We start from the raw sequence: 21,276 nt of genomic DNA, 5'->3' as shown, positions 1-21,276 counted from the left end.
TGCGGACCATTTTTTAAAATAAACTGACACAAAGACATTAATTTGTATCATTCCACATACAACAACGTCAGAACGGTCCTCTTTCTCCACACTTGTAGACACTGGGGCGTAGTTTCGCATACGTCATCCGTGACCTCTTGACGTGATGACGTATTGCATGAGGTCGCGCGTTGTGGTTTAAAAGTGCATATATTTTATTATTCTTGTCAAAAATGGCAATCGTTTCGCTAGATAAGATACTTATGCCTCGTTGATCATTTAGAGTCCTTTGAAACTGTCAATTTAAACTGCATTAAAACTGTTACGTGTTGGGGTCCATTAAAGTCCATCAAAATAAAAAATCCTGGAATTTTTTCCTCAAAAAACATAATTTCTTCTTGACTGAACAAAGAAAGGCATCAACATTTTGGATGACATGGTGGTGAGCAAATTATCTGGATTTTTTTTTTTTTTTAAGAAAATTGACTAATCATTTAAGAACTTAAATGCTGACCTCCATAAATTGTAAAGCATTCCACAAATTAAAAAACATTGTGACTGCACCCCCGTAGCAGCAATATTGAGAAAACAGCAAACCCTCTCAAACATAATATATTATAAAAAAAAAAAACATTTTTAGTGCCAAAACCCCAAACTTTATTGAACTCAGAGTCAGATGGACAGACAGCGACAGATGCTAAACTTTATCTTATGCTACCAAAAGAGATACAAAGGTGAGAGGTGAGATGCAAGCAATAAATTATAGAATGAACTCCTTCTGAACAGGTGTGAGTACAGTGGTTTTCACAGTTTTGAGGTTGGTGTCAAATTTGGATGCCTATTTCGTAACGGTGCAATAAAAAAAAAATGCAATAGCTTTGCAAAACTTTCAGGGTTCAAAAAGTTATTCTAGAAAAATACTTTTTGCATGCGGACAAGTTAAAGACCTATGAATGAACTTTGGCTCTTTCCCCCTTAAACTTAGTATTTACTTTTTGTAGAACAGAAAAGTGTTATACACTACAATTCCCTCAATAATAAACAAATCAAACATGCATAATATGCACAAAATATTCCCCTTAAAACATAAAGTGCATCTACCCACGTCCCAGTGTGCAGGGTTACAAAACAAAACATGGTTTGTTCGGAAAATAGCTAAGGGCAACATACTCCTGCCAGAATGTGACTGCAGCAGCAACGGAGACACATGAAGGAGCAAAACGTCTTACCTGCCATTTACTTTAATGTCAGAGATGGCGTAGAAGTATCTCGAAAGGTTGTTTTCGTCCACCATGGTGGCGCCTGTGGCAGGTCTGAGGAGACGTATGCGCAGGTCAGTAATGGTGAAAAAGTCTCTCAGGTTCTTCGTTGTGTCCAGTTGCCCATACAGCGATGCCATATTGTGCAGCTTGGGCCCTGCAAACAATGCGAAGCGATCTTTGATTTCAAAACGTACGGCCTTGTCGTTTTTCCACACGTAGCCTCTGGAATATTCTTCGGTGCAGATAATGTCTAGCAGTGTGTGTTGGGTTATGTCCCTCATTGTCTTGGGCTCCATGGTAAAAGCATCAAGGCAGTCGGTAGCATAAAACTGGTAGGGCTGCCAGGTACGTCCATAGTCCAGAGACTTCTCCAAAACCATCTGCTCCGGCCGACCGGACTCAAACGTGATCACAATGTCATCGGTCAGCTCAATGGTCTTGTTCCAGGACAGTGTTATGTTGACTGCCAAAGCTTTGGGGTATTTTCTCCAAGAGGTGGACTGCCAGAAGGTAGTCGGGTTGCGACCTTCGAAGTCAAACATGAGCTCAGGGGGGTGAGCTAGTTCTTCTGTAGCTGCGTCACATTCGTTGTTGCACATGTAGGGGTTTTCCTAAAAGACATAAAGAAAGGAAAAATTTAAGAAGACTTATATGTGTGGAGCACTTTTACCCCGTTTTTGGTACATCAGCATTATTATGGATAAAACTGAAACACTGCCTGGATCTCCAGCTGTTGCCTAAATGCAAATTAGGACTGACCATTAAAATTCTAAAGAATAGAGCTATTAAATATAAAGTTTTCTCATGCCAACAACCAGTGAAACCGTCTTATTTAGTATATAATTCCTGACAAGATGATCCCAGAAAGGGGTGATGACATCTGGCTCTGTTAAGATCTACTGTCAACTCCCCAACCTCACCCTACAGCATTCCCTCACACTAATCACAGCACCAGTATGCTCTGCCATGTTGCACGCCGTTGTGCAGGGGCTCACAGGTTTGCGATGCTGACGGGCAACGGTGACGTCCTCCAGAAAAGACCTCTCAAGAGAAACAAGCTTCCAATTTATCTGAACAAGAAACACAGCAGCTGATTAAGTGGAAGATGTCTGTCTCTCTGTGGGAATCTAAAGGCTTGGCTGCCGGGGAAGAGGCACAGTGATGAAGGAGAGGTGGGTACTGCAGAGTACAAAACGAAAATGGAAAGGTAGAATACAGAACATACAAATTTCCTCTGCCCTTATTAGGAAAAAATGTGACAATAAAGTTCTGACATATAAAGCCAGATTTAAACTAAACAGGCAAATTAGCATGAGAGTTCAATGTCAAAGAAGTGCCAATGGTAGTAGAAATTGTCATCTGCGGGTGATATTAACTCGTTTCATACAGCACGTTGATCCCACAAAATTGCCTAAGTGCCTTCTGTGTGAACCAAAATACATTCCATAATTGGTTCTGGGATCGCTCCCGTAAAGGGGACCTAGTAAAATTGCCGTTACGTTTCTGGAAAGTGGACCTTTGTCCTGTGTGAACAAAAGGCAGAAACAATGGTGTAAGGGGTGTGGTGTAGTGAGGATGCGTGTGCCATCGCAACATCAACTATCGTTCAGCTCTTTAACACAGGGGATTTAAATGCAGATCATTTACAATGGAAAAGGGAACTTATCAGGAAGTTGGGATCTTTACTTCCACTTTACATGTTTCAGAGTGAAATGGACTATGAGACAAGGAAAAAAGTGGGTGTGGCTTGTGTTTTCCGGTGTGAATTGATTGGATGCGGAAAAGAAACTTGCAGCAGACTGACAGTTGCCGGGGTTGGGGTTAACCCAAGGATTCGCCCAAGTTGTCTAGCTGACATCTTCTAAGAAGATACATTTTTAGATTTTGATTTAAGTTTTGTTTATAATTGTTTATAATAAACACTGCAATATTCCATCGGGACTTTAAACTCATAATTTTAGCATGACAAAGTAGCATAGCAATGCTTTTCTGCTACTCCTCGACTGATGCAAGAATGTCCAGGCCTACCAATTGAAAGGTCCACATGTCTCTCACCAAACCACCCAGTCATGTGGGCAGATGTATTAATTCATGCTGCTCTGTCTGAGTTGTGTGCTGCAGGCACTATGAAGTGATTGGTGTCTATAGCACTCTATATTTAGTCAGTGGTGAAGCATCATTTTTATTATTGCTTATACTTCAGGGATCTTAACAATCTTTGACGAAACATATGGAAAAGTAAGACCTCGAGGCTGGTTGGGAGAAAACTCAAACTCATAACAAAGAGATCTGATATATAACATATATAATACCTGGTTAGGAAATAATAGAGGATTTAATGTAAAATTAAAAAAAGTAATTTCTGAGAGACTGACTTAGCATATGACGAATGTAACTTTAAAGTATTGTTCCATTTTTATGCATATGGCAGGGCCCGTGAACAATGTGCCTGATGCTAATTTCATCATTAGAATAGTATGCATGCCGCCAGATTTTTGTAACCATGCATACTTTTTACATGTAGGTCCTGCATGCTTGTTCAGGAGAATGTAGTATGTAGCCCAGGAAATGCCTTGCATTTTGTCCCAATGTTCATGTCTGTGTTCACGTACGAGTGAAATAAACTATTGCAAGGCTGAGCATTCGATCGTGCACGTACGTTTCTGTACACGTAAAAACAAACTATACCATGGGCTTAAGTGTAAAAAAGCCTTAGGTTTACAACAAAAGGCACTATGTATAAGGTACATTAGTGGGTTCTTTTCTATTGCATATTACCCCATGGTTTAGGTCGGGTCAGGTCGGATCAGCTCACCTCACCTCACTTTGGCTTGGTTAGCTTTTCCATCAGGTTTAGTAACACTTCGGATTGGGAGGGATTATATGCATGTTGTTATATTTGCGTTGCCTACTGCTGTGACATCATACAAGTGAGAGCGTTGTTGGAATGCTATATATCCATACATTCATTCATACAAAATTAAAATTGACCACCACAAATAGATGTTTGCACATCGCGTTTATCACTACCTCTGTTTCACATAACAGTTTCTATACAAACACCCATGGCGTCAGTCGACGCGCTCCGCTGACCATCATTTTAAGTTGCATTTTAGTTTATATGCGGATGTGAGTGTTGCAAATTTGCCCCCACAAACTGCAAGTCCTGCAGGTGTTCCTGGTTCTGTGGATGTTTTCATCGCTAAAAGGGAGTTTGGGTACTTTCAGCAAAGCACAGATGAAAACATGTTTGCTTGAGACAGCGCAAGCTGGCATGAAGGTAAAGCTAATTTTTTACATTATAGCGATGACGCTGGTACTGAAGATTCTCTCAGACCAATCAGTGATCTACAGTGTTTTCGCATCACATTTTGGTATCAGCACGGGTAGCCTGAAACCCCAACCGAGGTGGTACTAAAAAGTATTGGGTACCTCCTACTGCACCCAGTAGAAAAGCCCCCAAAAGCAAGCTGACCAGACCCAAACCAAACCGTGGGGTACAGGGGCGTAGCAAGCTTTTCAAAGGTGTGGGGGATGGATAACATTTTAAATTTGATATAAACACACCAGAAATGCGCGTATGTGCACCTGGGATGGAATTAAGCACCACCCATGCCACAAACACATCCTCTCTTCCTTCATAGACCTCTTTCTCAAACTGTAACATTCATTTTTCATTGCTCACCTCACCTGTGAAACTTTCTGTGCCTCTCTCTCTCTCTCTCTTTTAACTGATGCCTCCAGCAACCTCATCTCCTAAACAAGGGTGCAGTGATAAAGGAATAAGGCTGTGGTTCTAGCAAACCTTAGTGAAACTTGTAATATATTAAATTAATGCAAAAATATATAATGGTAATAGGCTACTGTTGTTTAATGTCGACATTTATCAACGTCCAGCTTTCAACTTCACTTACAGGATTTCTCTTGAAAAAGGTGTCAATCTTCTCCCGCCTCTTTCTTTTCTGTATCTTATTTATACTGCGTGATAAAAAGATAATGGTAAGCTTGATAGTGACATGGGTCTGACAGGACTGTGACTGCTAAGATTGTTACTTGTGCCCTGAAAAGCTTTTTCTCTGGTGGGCTAAATAATGTAGCAATTTACAGTTTTTACATTAAAATAATATAGGCTACACTTTTCTTTCATTGTTTGCATACCTGTTGAAGAACTATGTCATCATTTCTCATGTTTTTCTCCTCAACAAGTACAAAATCATACACAACAGGTAGTATTAACTATTTAAAATTAAGTATTCAGCTAATCAACAAACAATGCTCAAAATATCAAATCGATTGCACTAGAAAATAAACCCATAAATACACTTCTTAACAATTGCAATTTGTCCCTCATCCTTGTCAATTTAGCCAGCTGCTGAACAATAACTCAATTAGCATTAGTCCCAAACACATATCAAGCTTATTCACAAACCTCAAAAGCATAGAGTTGATTAAAGGGAGATACCTGAAAAAGGGAGATGTAAATAAACATAAGTTCCCGCCTCCTCAGCGCGAGCTGACCGATCAATCTAACCCACCAAGAGAGGCGGGACTTAAGGCAGAACAGCCAATCATCAGCCGGTAACACTCAAAGCCAGCAAGTACAGCGTCATGTTTGAGAGGGGAGGGGGAGAGGAGGCAACGCAGCGCAGCAGACACAGAGCGGCCAGAAAAACGGAGGAGCGACTTTAATAAGGCGTTCTTCCAAAACTGCATAAAAAGTGTGGGTGTTGAACCCTCTCACCGGTAAAAGTGTATCCCCCACGGGTGCGACGCCCCTGGTGGGGTACAATGGAATGGAAAAGCGCCAATAGATACAGGAGGTGTTTCTCAATGTCAAGGATACTTCCTTGGCAGGACTGGTCCTTCCAAGTTACTTCCTTCAGAGGCTAGGCAAGGCTCCTCCTTAGCATTCGGAGAACACGTTAATGGAACAGGCTAGCAAGTGTCGTTCATTTTGGCGTTGCGCGCATAGTGTTGTGGGCGATTTCAGAGCGTGAAGGCTACACATATACATCCTTTCCTGTATATGGGATATTTTTCGAACAAAGGACTCAGTCCTTGGTTGAACATACGAGGATCCTCAACACGACGGATGTCGATGACAAAGCATCCTCAAAATTCTGGCTTCCGAGGATCCTTCCTTGACATTGAGAAACACCTAGGGTCAGAAACTGTGTCCTCACAATGTGGACATATTATATTTTTAATGCAAAGAAACTGAAATTTAATGAAGAAATAGGCTCCATCACATAAATCATTAAAAAGATTTATTACTCTAGGAGCTTTTTTCTAGTCACTGCAAACTCATTTATCAAAGCAGAAAGATCAGCTTTAAACACACCAACCACAAAAATTTCCAGTTATTTTATTCCAGTTTAATAGTTTGACTCCCATTACCAAAACTGACATAGCTGCCACATGGACAAGATCAGTAATTACTAAAAATGTTTCTATTAATCCTAATCTGATCAGGACACTCAGGGCACTTGGAACACGGCTGTGGATTTTAATGGCTGAGTGCAGCTGGAAAAGCGGACATTACTGTGAATTGGTGCTAATGACGGTGCGAGTCTCCAAACGGTGTTAGTTTAATACCATCCACAGAGAGCTTGATGAACACTGATGAACACGAATGGGGTGGGCCGATAAATAGAAAGATAAACAGATAGTGGATACGCTGAACGTGTATTTCAGTGCCAGATTCGAATCTGCACTGCCTGTCACCATTAAATGTGTTCACACACACACAGTTCTCATGAATTACTTCTCACCTAAATATGGTCTCATCAACCATCTGTCCTACAAACGGCATTTGTCTGCTCAGCGCCTGCCTAAGTGTTTTTCTCATGGCTGATCACACATTGCTTTGGAACGATGGGTCTATATTATAAACACAGTAATTTATCTCAAAAAGAAAAGTGCAGATTATGAGGTATATCCCTGCATCAGAATAGAAGGTATATGCATTTATTCATTTATACTATTAATCATCAATTATTTTCCAGCACTTAATCACAAACACTGAATGCATTGAACTCTATGGAGCAACACCATCAAGTTAAAGTCAAAACAGAATAAATTCACAATAAAGAGAGATACTAAATGAATTTTAGAACAAGCAAGTCGAGACAAAAATTATGTCTCAGATGGAAATTTCTATTCGAGGGCAAAAGTAAATGAGATACGACTGCCCCAGTGGCAGGCAAGACTTCAGATTACCAGATCACCAATGTGACAGAGTGTAAATTTACTGCCAGCAGCAGACAGCAGACTGAGATATATGGAACCAACCAATCAAACAAATCCCTTTGCGTGACAGATGTTGTAACCCAGATCACAGATTGCGTGCTCTCTGTCCCCCTCTTTGCCTGTCACAAATGTTTTAATAAATATGTGCATACATGCACATACGCACAAGTACCTTCTTAACTCAGAAGGTTTATTGTCTATTTCATTGTTCGCTTTGCGATGCTGTTCACGTATTTGATTGTGGTGCTTTTAAGCACTTCAGAAATGACAAATAGATCAATATCTATTCAATGGAAATGAAATTACTATGCAGCGGCCACACCGAGATCAGTGTTCACGTCGTGAAATCTACTGTGTAATTGTCTCTGCTAAAGGAGAAGAGTGTGAAGAGCGATTTCGCCACTATCGTTTCAAATGTTAATGCCTAATCTGTCAGAGGCTGCTTTGCCAGACCATACGTCACTGCAGGTCAGGCTATTTGCATCTCTTTTTCACGCCAACGTGAAATGATTCGCATCAAACATGTTCGTATAAACCGACGTTAGCCATTGAATTACAAAGAAGCAAATTTGATTTCGCTTGCAGGTGTTACAAACAAACATGAGGGGCATGTAATTTTCCTCTCTCTCTCATACTCTTATTCCTCGCTTTCCCCAGACTGCGGTTAAATCCATCACTTGTGCATAAATGAGACCTTGGTGGAGGTATAGATTTCTCCAAGGCCCTCGGCTTGATTGAAGCTCCGACTCCTTTTCAATCTGCCTCTGCGCGAGCACCTTTCAGCTCGTCCTGCAGAACAGCCACAAACACACTTAGGCTTCACCTCCCTGCTGCTGAATAGAGGAAGTCCAGATTACTGTGTGTAATGGACCCGAGGATAAATCCCAGCAAAAATTACAGCTGTGTTTACAAACTACAGGTCAATAGGATGGGATACTAGGCAAGATGAGAAACCAGCTGCCAAACACAGATTCCTTAGTCACCTTTGTTGCTTTTCCAATGATGCACGGACAACAAACCTGATACTTTGGTGATTGTAGTAAATGAGATAAAAAAAATGTAAGTGGTGTATCCCACAGCCCAGACATCTTGGCTTAACAACATGATCTCACAAAGTTACGTGTTATAGTCACGAAATATTTTGCTCATTTCTCCGTGTCATTGTCACGGATCTCCGAATTTTTTCCGTGCGTGGCCATACCATGGACTTTCTGTTCCGTGTCATTGTCATAGATTGGTTACTAAACTGCTTTTTCCTATTTTCAACCATTGTCGCTTCGGGATAGGGGTTAGATTTGGTGTTTGCGTTAGGATGTCACTTTAAGTATTGGTTAATACTATTTTTTCTGATTAATTTTTTTATATTTTCAGATTTTTAAACCGTTGTCGCGTGGCGTTAGGGTTAGAGTTGGGTTTGGGTAGTGATGTCATTGTATGTAAATCTAACCCTAAACCGAAGCAACAATGGTAAGAAAATATGACAAAACAGTTGAGTAACCAATCCGTGACAAAGACACGTAAAAGAAAGTCTGAGGTATGGCCACGGAAAAATGGGGAGATCCGCATGAGTCTCACGGTGAGCCGTGTTATAGTAACAAAAATTTTGATTAATTTATTTGTGTTTGCGGACACGAATTTCCACTGTTTTTCGTGTCTCTGGAGATGAATGTGTTTTTCGTCCTTCCCAGCACAAATTTCTACCAATGGCTGTTCATGTCTGTGGCACGACTTTCTTTATTGTGTCATTTTATATTTTTTTCTCATCGTTCTTTCCTTTAAAACATTTTCGCTTGGGGTTAGGGTTAAATTCGGGGTTTGCGTTAGGATGTAATTTTATGCATTGGTTTCTACATGTTTTTCATCCGTTTTTAAAACTATTCTCACCTGGAGTTGATGTTAGAGTTGGGGTTTGGGTTAGGAAGTCGCAAAGAGTGACAATGGTCAAATAATAGAAAACAACGATGAGAAAACAAAATATAAAATGACACAATTAAAGCAACACTAAAGACTTATTGCTCTTTGCTCCCCCTACAGGTTAGAAGCGTAATTGTTCATTAGCACTGTCGTAAATACTGCAGCATAGCTGGCTCTGATTGGATTGTAGGTCTGCCGTAAAGCAAGTTTTTGTAGTTTTCACTCGAACTACAGGACCACTACCCGACGGTTGGAAACTTCTTTAGTGCGGTTTTGGCCGATAGAGGGTTGCAAAGCGAATGTGAAAGTGCCATTCACACTGTTTTGAGTGGATGAACCACTGAAACTTTTTTGGAAACGTTATTTTAAGGTAAAAAAAACTCTTTGGTGTTGCTTTAAGAAAGTCGTGCCACAGACACGAAAAGCCATTAATAGAAATTCGTGCTGGGAAGGAAAAAAAGACATTAGTCTCCAGAGACACGAAAAACAGCGGAAATTCATGTCAGCAAACATGAATAAATTAGACAAAATGTTTGTTACTATAACACGATTTGTGGTGAAACTGGGTTGAGATCAGTGACAATGACATGGATAAATGAGCAAAATATTCGTAACTATACCACAGATATTCGTGAGATCAGGTTGAGGCTAAAACAAGGTGAAATATGGGCTGTCAGTAAAAATGTAAATTTGAGGGAATAAGTGCAGACACTTTCCTCTAGAGAAAGAAAAATTAAGTTTTCTTGGGAATTTAAAAAATCTGTTAAACCTTTGCGCAGTAGGTAGCAGGGAGACAAATTGTAATTTATGCTGCTGTTACATTCATAACAAAAACATTTTTGAGTGTTAAAAATATTTGTTGCAGACTATCTCACTGTGTGTTAGAGAAAAAGCCAGATGTCCTAAATGACTTGCCAAAGGACACATGGTGAGATGGGAAAAAGCTTACGATTCAAAGACACTGCATCCACAGATGCAGATAGCACCTATTGACTTTCAATGTCAAGGTGATAAAACGTACGGACTGTTTACATCTTTACAAAATGGACCTAGTGATGAACCTCTTTAGCAGAATGAAGCTTTGAAGATGTTTATCAAACCCTATGCATTGCTGTAGTTATCAATGGCGTTCTGTTGCTATTCAGCATGTAGAGAGATTACAAGTCGGATCTAAAGCTGATGAGTTGTGACAGCAGAACTGCAGATGGGTTTGTTTGTTGTGCTAGGTCAGCATTACCAGGGCCAGAGTTCAGACTCGCTTGATTGCTTGAAAATAAGAAAAGGACAAAGTTAGATGCTGCAATATTGATGTTCTGAATAGCAATACAGAGAACTTGAAACGGTGGTAATTATTTCTTTTTTTTTTCAATTGCATTAAGAGTGTCTCTTTTTTTTCTTTATAACAAAGCAGAAGCCATTACATGTATGGAAGTCAGATAAAAACAGATCTCATTAGACTTTCACAAAGATATCTGATGACCTGCATTGTCTCAATTATTCTTTTGATCTGTCTGAACTCATCAGCAATATTACCCACAGACTCATCACACACACTTGCACACTGCACAGAAATGTAACAACTCGCAAATACCCACCACCAAACTAAACTTTGACATGCCAAACTTACAAAATCCTTTCAAAGGGACCTTATCATGGAAAACATTTCTCTGCATTTCTCTATTAAGGCCTGGGTGCAGTGTGAAAAGTGAAAAAAATAACTTCAATTGGTAACACCTAAAATATTTTAAGTTGCCGTAGAATGGAAAACTGTATTTAACCTAGGCATAGATGAATAATAAGAGCTTTGTACATGCTTATGACATATCGTGAACCTCAAACACGATTGAATCCTTCTTCAAATGCAAACCTCCAAAATATAGCTGGAACACCAACTGTGATGTTCTAGTCGAGATGTCACCCCAACATTAAATTACCATAGACTGTAAAAAAATATGGACGTAGTGTCCGTGACGTCATCCATTGGTTTGTGAAGATAATTTTTAAGGTTAAAATTAGGCGTTGCCTGCCATCGCCATCTTGGCCGTGCGTCACCGCGAATCAATCACGGAAAACCGAAAATGGGTAAAGAGGCGGGACATGGGTGAAGCTGAGGTGGCTGGTTTGCTAAAACCACTAGCTCGATTCTGGTGACAGCATCACTCAAGCAGCCACGCCCTTAATTATGCAGAAGTTTAAGGCTTAATATAATTTAAACTAGTGAGTTACAAAAACATTCATCCACCTCATAGTTGTCATGAAGGGCAAAATTAGCTATACAGACCAAAAACACTTTTTGTACCAGGCTGTAAATATATTATTTTCTACTGTAAAGTTAGACATTTTAACATGGAGGTCTATGGGAATTGACTCCCTTTTGGAGCCAGCCTCAAGCTGAATGCTTTGGTTGCTAGGATATTTCTGCTTTGTTATCAGTCATTGAACAATGCACCATTTGGTTATTATGATATTGGTCCCCCCTCTCCTCCAGTGTGATTGGACGATCTACTTTTTTCAACTCATCAGCTGCTGGCATTTTTTAAAAAGCGATGTGCTTCCATTGGAAACCATTGAAAACATACGCCACGCTAAAGGTGTGCATGCTAAAGGATCATTTAAGACCAGGGTCACTGTGCAGGTTACTATAGCAGCAGAAGTTACAGTGATGCTGTCTTAGCCATGGTGATCCCGGCTTTGTCTCAAGCAGACTGACAGATCACATTTTCTTCCGTTAGTGATCCTTCCATCTTTTGTCCATATTTTGTGCATTTGCTATATAGCTGAACGTACAAGCATCTCGTCGCTGACCATAAGATCCTCTAAAAGACCATGGACAAAACCCCAATTAATCTCTTGACGCATTTAGATTTGCAATGTTTTGACAAGACTAATACACTTTATGATAATAGTGATACATTACATATTTGTCAGAAGACAAGAGTTGGTTATAGAGATTTGCAAATCACAGTAATACAATTCATAATGTCTCTTACATTTCTGAGATACGGATTCATTTTGTCCCTGCTGGCTACAATTTGTGCTTTCCAAGCAATTTCTGAAGCGGGTTGATCTCTATAAACAGCAGCCTCGGGGTTTCATTTGGAATAATTTTGAAAGGACAATCTGGGATTAGTATCATTTCGACAGGGAAGTTGTCCCCTGGTGTGAGAACGTCCTTTGAAATCACATGTCCCTAGAGCAAAGTCTTACTCCGTTGAAACGTTCGGTGTCTTTTTCTTTCCATGTAATTAGGATTCACTTTGCTGACAGGGAATCTTATATTAATTACTGTTTTTTTGTTTTGTGTATGTTTTCCCTTTGTGTTCAAACTGGATTACATTTAACAAGTCTGACAAACCCCCCCTTACCGTTCTCAGATGTAAGTGCCAGTATTTTTCATTTTTCAGAGAACTGCGATGATTAAACTCAATACGACTTTGAATGTCGTTCGGTGTGTGGCAGACTGCTTCAGTGCTCTTTAAATTCTGTTCCTGCCACCACTGCAGATCAATGAAGCCTCTTTGGCCTGTCCGTCGGGGATTCTTTTACCTTTTTACTGTTGAACGTGAAATATGATTGACAGATGACTCAGGGGAGCAAAGCACAATCCTCTGTACTCTGCAAGACTTATTCATGTGTGCACACAAGACACACGCAAGCATTGGTTGTGTTTACAGAGAAAGAAAGACAGGTGAGAGACCCACAGAGAGAAAGAGAAACTGGGAAAGAGCACCACTTTCGATTGTGTTGCAAATGCTGAGGACACTTTTAAAGACAAATTTATACAAATGTGCACACATCCAGAGAAAGTTTTCGGCAAGTTCTCGATCAAACACATGCACAGTCCGATTATGCTTAACTTAAAACCCGCCAGCCATTTTTTGAAAATTTGCCCGCCAGCATTTTTTTTTGTGATTTTCACAAGTTTCACAAAATGCCTTCCAGGAAAATTTTCTTCTAAAAATGTTATAAATATAAAAAAATATAAAAAACAAACTTAAAACTGCTTTTAAACTCATAAATATGGGTATTTTTCTTTAAAAATATTTTTTTTTTTAGCAAAAAGCTGAAATAATTGCATTTTTGTGAAGGAGTTTTGTTAGAGACCAGATTCAGAACGATTCAAATAAAGTTTTTTATGGAAATGTTTTCTCTTAATTGACAAGATAACTCGTCAGTGGCGGGGAAAGAGTTAATGCACTGATACGTGTAAGTTCATGTAAACATGTAAAACAGTTTTCTTTAATCGGAAAAGGTTCATAAACTTAAATAACTACTGCTAAAGTAAAATATGAACAGAACAGGTAGATTTCTGTCCATTACCCAGATTTCGCATTAAACGTTAATGCCAGATTTTTGATAGATATCCGCTTATTTTGTGCATGTTAACACACTCAATATTGCGTTTATAAGCACAATTTGTTGACTCGTCGATATCTGGGTTTAAAACAAGAAGGTACCTATAAGGGGTGGTGCATAATAACTTTTTATTACTGAGGAAAGCATATTTCTCCAAAGGTCTTAACTACACCCTTAGAAAGGATTTACACATCTTTGTGCGTTAAGGTTTTAACACATTATGTGTCATTTTGTGTTGATTTTGTGTTAAAATATAACACAAGTTGTGTTAAAATGTGTTGTTTCAATAATAACACAGAGATGGGTGGATTCTGGGACAACGCATTACGTGTGTTGTCCCAGAATCAACACTAATGTGTTGTTTTTAACACATTCGTTCTAAGAGTGTAATTGTTACTTTTGTGTATAATTTCGTGACTTTTTTTCCTTGTTTTGCTGCTATTGGATGATTAGTTAATTAATTTGGTCAGGTGTTATGGGTCATGATGTCATAACTGTTTTCCTATCTGTAAACTTGTTGTTTGCCTGATGAAGATCTTTTGGTCAAACATTGAGTTTTGTAATATCTTTGGGAACAGTATAGTGGCAGTGTGCTGATATTTGTTTCTTCCTGCAAACATTTAAAGGTGAAATGCACATTCCAGACTGATTTTTTTTCTTAATCTCTCCATGTGAGTGATCACATTAACAGGTCTTTCAGTGCAAACTGGCTCCTTTGCCTCCTGACAAATTGCTATTATAAACTTTAAAAGGTCCAACCTGGCTGATTAACTCTGCTCTATACAGAAATAAACGATGAATTAAACTCTTTTAAAGTGACTAATAAGGCCCTGAGCCTTATTTAATAAGACAACCAAGAAAATAGCACGAAAGACCTGAAATCTCATTCTGCACTTGTCAGGGCTAAGTGTGGAGTAATAAGTGTGCGAATGACTGAAATCAAAAGTGAAGAGTTCATTGTGTCAACCAATCAACAGATGGAATAGAAAAAGCACAAAACATGTCAAATAAAGACTACTCAGATTTGTTTTATAACTTGTAGTATTCAGAACCAGGACGAATAGGATTCTTTTCATATATCCACCTTAAAGGAGACATTTCACAAGACTTTTTTAAGTGTCAAATAAACCTTTGGTGTCCCCAGGGTACGTATGTGAAGTTTTAGTTCAAAATAACCCACAGATCATTTATTACAACGTGTCAAAGTTGTCACTTTGTAGGTGTGAGCAAAAATTTGCCATTTTTTGGTGTGTCCTTTAACAGGCAAATGAGCTGATCTCTGCACTAAATGGAAGTGCTATGATTTGTTAGTGCAGATTAAGGAGCAGTGTTATCCCCTTCTGACATCACAAGGGGAGCCAGTTTTCAATTACCTATTTTTCACATGCTTGCATAGAATGGTTTACCAAAAAGTTACTAGGTTGATCTTTTTCACATTTTCTAATTTGATAGAAGCACGGGGGACCCAATTATAGCACTTAAACATGGAAAAAGTCAAATGTCCCCTATAAGAGTTTTCTCTCAGAAAAATGCATAAATGTTTTATGTTAGAAAAAAAGCCTAGAAATACTGAGACAGAACAAAAACAATTATTCTTTCTCACAGGAACTTTGAGAGAAAAAATAAGATATTAGTTGTACATTCTAATCTATATACAATGCTACAGCTGCACAACCCTGACAAATGAATAGTTTAAATACGTTTACTGTCATTGTTTCTCTGACTCAACACTTTCATACAATGGCGTACAAAACGAAACAGAATATTGTTGGTATGAGTGAATATCCAAAGTCAACCAAATAACCTTTCTCTACTGTCGCAGACCTCTGAATAACGGTTGTAACCATAGTAACAGTGACTAAAGTAAATTTTAAAAATGGCGACTTCCAGAACATCAGAAAGTTTTATTGCAGTTGATACAAAGTTAAATCGAGCAACAAGTTCAGCCATTGAGTCTTGATTAATAGACAATGGCTTTGATTGCTCCATATTTCTAACTGTTTGTATAGTACAGCATATGGACTGTGCACAGATCACAAAGCTGTAAGCAACAGCTCCAGTAAATAAGAGTACAGACGTTAGATGCTGAGAGAGGTGCGCATTTCACCGGAAAAGCAAGACCTGGCACTCGTGGTTCGGGGAACAGATGACACAGAATGTGCACACATTCTTAATTCTGCTGGGTTATTTTTAACCCAATGCTTGGTAAATATTGGACAGAACACATGTTGGGTTATAAATAAACCTATTCTGGGTTGTTTCAACTAATGGTAGACTTGACAACAACCCAGCATTAGGTTTATTTTATAACCCAACATGTGTTTTGTTCAATATTTACCAAGCATTGGGTTAAAAATAACCCAGCAGTGCAGATGTGAAGCTAAGTTTCTACCAAAATGTGGCTAGATTTGTCAGAAGTCGCTTCACTTTTGTATAAAACATCACTAAAGGGGTCTAAAAGTCACAAAATCTATTAATAAAATTGGCAACACTCTTTAACTTTTCATTTGATTTTTGTCACTATGATTGGTGGGTGATAAACGGGTAGATACGATAAACCGGTAGAAATTTGTCAATTTGTCAACGTCACCTTGCTGTGCATGTGGTCACTAAAACGTAATGATTGTACACATATTTAAGCACCACAGTTTAAACAAGTGATTTTAAGCTATTGAAACACAAACAACAGTGCTATGCGCGCACTGTTTTTGTGTGAGAGGAGCGCGCAAGTCGCGCATCAACTGCTTATTACGTTAGTATGCATTTTATTATATATGCATTAAAATTCACATTATTGCAAGTATACTCATAAATACGACAATTTAGGGCTTAAGAGAACGTAAACAGTTGAAATAGAAAAAGCATGTGTAACAGTATATTGTATCCAGACATTGGTCTTAAAGGACAAGTTAACTATTTTGCTCATGTCTTTCACTCATGTTTTTGTCAAAAATCTCTCTGCTCTTGACTACATCACTTTTCTACCATTAAAAAGATATATAATGTACATCATTCTTTTCATCGACTGTTTATATTTCTTTTTTATGCATGTACGGTTTTTGTGAGAATTATGAAAATTCTATGGCATTACATATTTGAATAACATAAAAAACTTATTAAAATATAAAAATCCCTCTACAGTGATACATATCGTTATCATGATATAAAATTAATCCTATCGTGAAAATAACATTTTGGTCATATCGGCCACCCCTACATGCAGCATTAATACAAAACTTTATAATTTGCAAAAATTAATTTGCAGTTTCTTTTACACGTTTGGGTTTTAATATCAATATTGGCTTGCCTCGAGATTGTAATGAAAATGAAATCATCACTTTGACAGGGAATATGGATTATCAAAATAAAATTTAATAATTTTATTTAAGTTTTAATTGTGGCACATATTTTGCACACAGTTTTCTATAATGAAATGGTAAAGCTTGTTTTAATAAAGAAATTTATCATTAAATATTTTCTTTAAAATTGGCAGATTTTTATTTTCCCTTATTTGTCATAATTATGAAAAAATAAAATGCACAAACTTGTAATAAACCCTGTAAGTGCTTCAGCCCACGTTTCTTTCTTGCTCTCTTTTTTAAACCCGTTACAGACTGAACAATCCACCCAATTCTCCTCCTCCCATCTCGACCCTTCCTTCCATTCTTTGATGTTTATTGTCAAACTTTTTTCATTATTGATGTTTATTGTCAAACCATTCCTATCTCGGTTTCTGCTATTCCATCTGTTTCTCCAGCAGGCCCCTTAGCTCCGACTCTCAGCCACTTCTCTCTGCTCTGTCTGACACGTCTCTCCTTGAGATCGATGCAGCTGACAGCGCCGTCTGAAGTTCTGCGTGGGGGCTTGTGATTTTTAGATGCGAAACAGCACAAAAACACCTTCCTACCCTTCACAAAAAGAACTTTTTTTCCTTCCTCTCTCAGTCCTGTCGTTATTGCACTTTCTCAAAGAGAGGTAGGAGTGAAAATTATGTATTTTTCCTTTGGATTGTATCAGAATTATTTCATTAGCTATGACTCACAGCTGGGGGCCAGATATGGAAAAGAGCCACATGTGTTTTGTATAATGCAAGCCTGGCAATGAAGTAGCGAGACCAGGATGTGATCAGTCCTTCCCACACTTATATACAAAAGTAGCACCTGTCTGTGCTACCAGCCACTGTATATTTCATTTCTCAAAGCTGCCCCAGATTTTGCTGCAGACCTTTTGCAAAGTAAATCCTAGGAAAATAAAACTAAAAATATATATTTTATTTTTTTGTCTGCATGTCTGGATGCAAAGATTGGTTTGGAATGCAAATAATGTAATTTCCATCATGTTACAAGTTTGATGAAAAAAATATTGATAATAGATTTAAACTAAATAGGTTTTATAAAATATAGCGACACATCATAATGTATGAAGATACTTTTATGCATGTCATATCTCTATACTGTCTTTATATATTGGCTTAATGGTGTCAGAAGAACAAACCAGTCACTGTTGACAACTACATATTCAGGTGTGAGAGCAGTAAACCTATCTACGCTTAAAAATGAACACTTCTCTCCAGTGGAGCATGTGTGAGACTCTCACCAGGGGCAGAGGGAGGTTGGCTGTTGGCAGAGAGGTGTGATATCCTTGCCAATCCCCCTCTTTCCCCCCACCCTCTGATGGGAATATGGAGCTCGCTACAAGTAATTAAATCAGATGCCATTCAGCTGCATAACTGCCTACATTACAAGAATGACAGTGAAATGGCAACTTCAAAAGAATCAAATTGTCGATGTGTAATTGGTTTAGATTTAATTTGGCTTTCATGTTAAGTATTACTGACGCGTCTGCAGAGAACATCTCCATACATTATCTCTAACACAATCACCAATTCTACAACTCAAAATATTGTTTCTTGTAATATTATGTAAGATATCTCAAGGCAAAGAAATAATCCTCGAAATGGGAAATGTTAACAGAAGAGATGAACTCTGATGAACTCACCAGGTTTATCATGCACAAGCGTTCTCTTTACTCAAACAGTGTTTAGTTGAGACACACTGTGAAAGCGATCCTTCACTTAATGCTGGCAGACAGAGGTAGGAAGTGAGAATGCTTGGGCTGAATGTAGACTGGAGGTTGGTTTTAACTGTCTGTTGTCAGATAACACTACAGAGCACATTTATCAAGAAGGAAAAACAGGTCTGGGAAAGAATGGATGCACATACAGTATAGTACCATAAACGGTAGACCCTTTTCAGCTTAACCGGGGATCTGTGGACCTCTCTAAGAGCCGCCTGCCATGAACTGACTGATTCCACTACAACAAAGTTGGTGATGGTGGCCTTTTGGCTTTTGCACAGTACTGTACATTATCTGAAAGTTGAATATGAAAGGACAATATTTGCTGATATACAACTATGTAAAAAATCTGGAATCTGAAGGTGCAAAAAAAATCTAAATATTGATAAAATTGCATTAAAAGTTATCCAAATGAGGTACTTAGCAACTGCATACACTCACAAAAAGATTTTTGTATATATTTACAAAATATATTTATTGAACATGATCTTTACATAATATCCTAATGATTTTTTGCATACAAAATGTATTTGTGCTATTGCAACAAATATACTTGCGCTACTTAAGACTTGGTTTTGTGGTCCATATAGGCACATATTTTACCCAACAAAGTAATTTAAGTCAACTGCTTTATGCCATCACATACTGGCTTTGATGTAATAGTTAGAGGTTATTTAGATAAAGGGCCCTATTTTAACGATCTGAAACGCAAAGCGAAGCGCAAAGCGCAAGTGACTTTGTGGGCGGATCTTGGGCGCTGTTGCTATTTTCCCGGCGGGAGAAATAACTCTTGCGCCAGGCGCAAATCAATAAGGGGTTGGTCTGAAGTAGGTTCATTATTCATAGGTGTGGTTTGGGCGTAACGTCAAATAAACCAATCAGAACGCTATCCAACATTCCCCTTTAAAAGCAAGGGCGCAAGTTCCATGGCGGGTTGCTATTATTATGACGATTTACCAGGCGCATGCCAGGAGCGTTTCACAGCCGAAGAGACCGACGTTCTTGTAAGAGCAGTCAAAGACAGAGAAGTTGTTTTGTATGGAGATAGAAGAAACCCGCCAAAATCAGCGTAGGTTAAACAGGCATGAGAGGAAATAGCCACAATTGTCTCATCAGCTGGCATCCCCAGGACGTAGAGCCGCAAGCGCTACAATGATTTCAGGAGACGGGGGAATCCCAAGCTTGCCAGCATAAATCGGGCACGCCGTGTAACGGGAGGTGGATCTGCCTCTACACAGGACCTATCGCCAGCAGAGGACATCGCTGCGTCCACCCTCACCGCTGAAAGGGTTTGGGGGCTTTGAAATCGGACCCAAGAAACGCAAGCAAGGTCCAACCCCAAAGTACACTTATCAAGTTCATATACTATAAGGTTTCTTATGAAAACATTTTAATTATTTTTACATAAAATAAACGTAATCCAGCCACACAACAAACTTATGAAAATATTTTAATCGTTATTTGCATGAGAATTTTTTAAAGCAGCCACACAATAAATAAAAACTATCACCACAATGCTCACCACAATGATTTCCCTTATCTCATGTGTTAATATTTTTTATTGTAACAATTTATGATTTGCAAAAATAACTGTTGCATCTGTGTAGATTAGAAAAGCAAAGTGTGTGCGCGCAACGCGCCACTGACTTAAGACTAGTTTTTGTTGGTCAGTGGCGCAATTGTTTTTTGAAATTGCGAAATAGCATTAGGGATGGTTTGCGCCGCAACACGCCTCCTTTATTGCGCTGAACCGCGCAGGGAGCGCAAGTTCATTCCCTAGTTTGCCGACGTGCGTCTGTGGAGGGAAAAACCCGCTGGGCGCCCAACACATCCTCATCCCATGGCGTCAATATTTGACGCCACTTGACCATGCGTCAATATGTTACGCGGAGGGTATACCCTTCGCGTCATTTTTTGACGAACTGGGGACTTCAATACTATTAGGTACGCAAAATTAAACAGTTGTCGCCTGACATTGGGGTTAGGGATAGGTTTGGGTAGGGATGTCATTATGTAAATCTAACCCTAAACCGACGCGAAAATGGTAAGAAAATGGTACGAAAATAGGAAAGAGAATGCAACGGACTCAATAGTATTGAAGTCCCCAGTTCGTCAAAAAATGACGCGAAGGGTATACCCTCTGCGTAACATATTGACGCATGGTCAAGTGGCGTCAAATATTGACGCCATGGGGTGAGGATGGGCTGGTGCGCCGGTGCAAAATACGAATGATACATGGGTTACTGACAAAGTCAATTGCGCTGGGTGCAAGATAGGGCCCATTATGTTGAATAAATTCAGCACCCTTTAACTATGCACAACAACACTTTGTATTTCTTTGAATAAAAAAAGTAATAGACAATGTAACTAAATCTACAAAAATATAGCCTGACCAACTGCACTCTAAAAATGCTAGGATCTTTATAAAACAGCATAAAAA

The 21,276-nt window shown here is 38.9% G+C and overlaps 1 protein-coding gene across 6 annotated transcripts in view; it reads right to left on the bottom strand.

Annotated features, from left to right (window-relative positions):
- The window catches only part of ntng1a (netrin g1a), a 118,586-nt gene that overhangs the window by 61,723 nt on the left and 35,587 nt on the right, over positions 1–21,276 (bottom strand). For all 6 annotated transcript variants that reach the window (XM_065258493.2, XM_065258498.2, XM_065258492.2 and 3 more), the window contains exon 3: positions 1,209–1,852. In XM_065258493.2, the coding sequence (XP_065114565.1) occupies positions 1,209–1,852 (644 nt within the window). The remainder of the gene's footprint in view (positions 1–1,208; positions 1,853–21,276) is intronic.

The sequence above is a fragment of the Paramisgurnus dabryanus genome, chromosome 22 (genome assembly GCF_030506205.2).
Source record: "Paramisgurnus dabryanus chromosome 22, PD_genome_1.1, whole genome shotgun sequence".
NCBI classification, from domain to species: Eukaryota; Metazoa; Chordata; class Actinopteri; order Cypriniformes; family Cobitidae; genus Paramisgurnus; species Paramisgurnus dabryanus.
The sequence above is the reverse complement of the archived record's forward strand: the minus strand, read 5'-3'. Positions and strand labels throughout refer to the sequence as shown.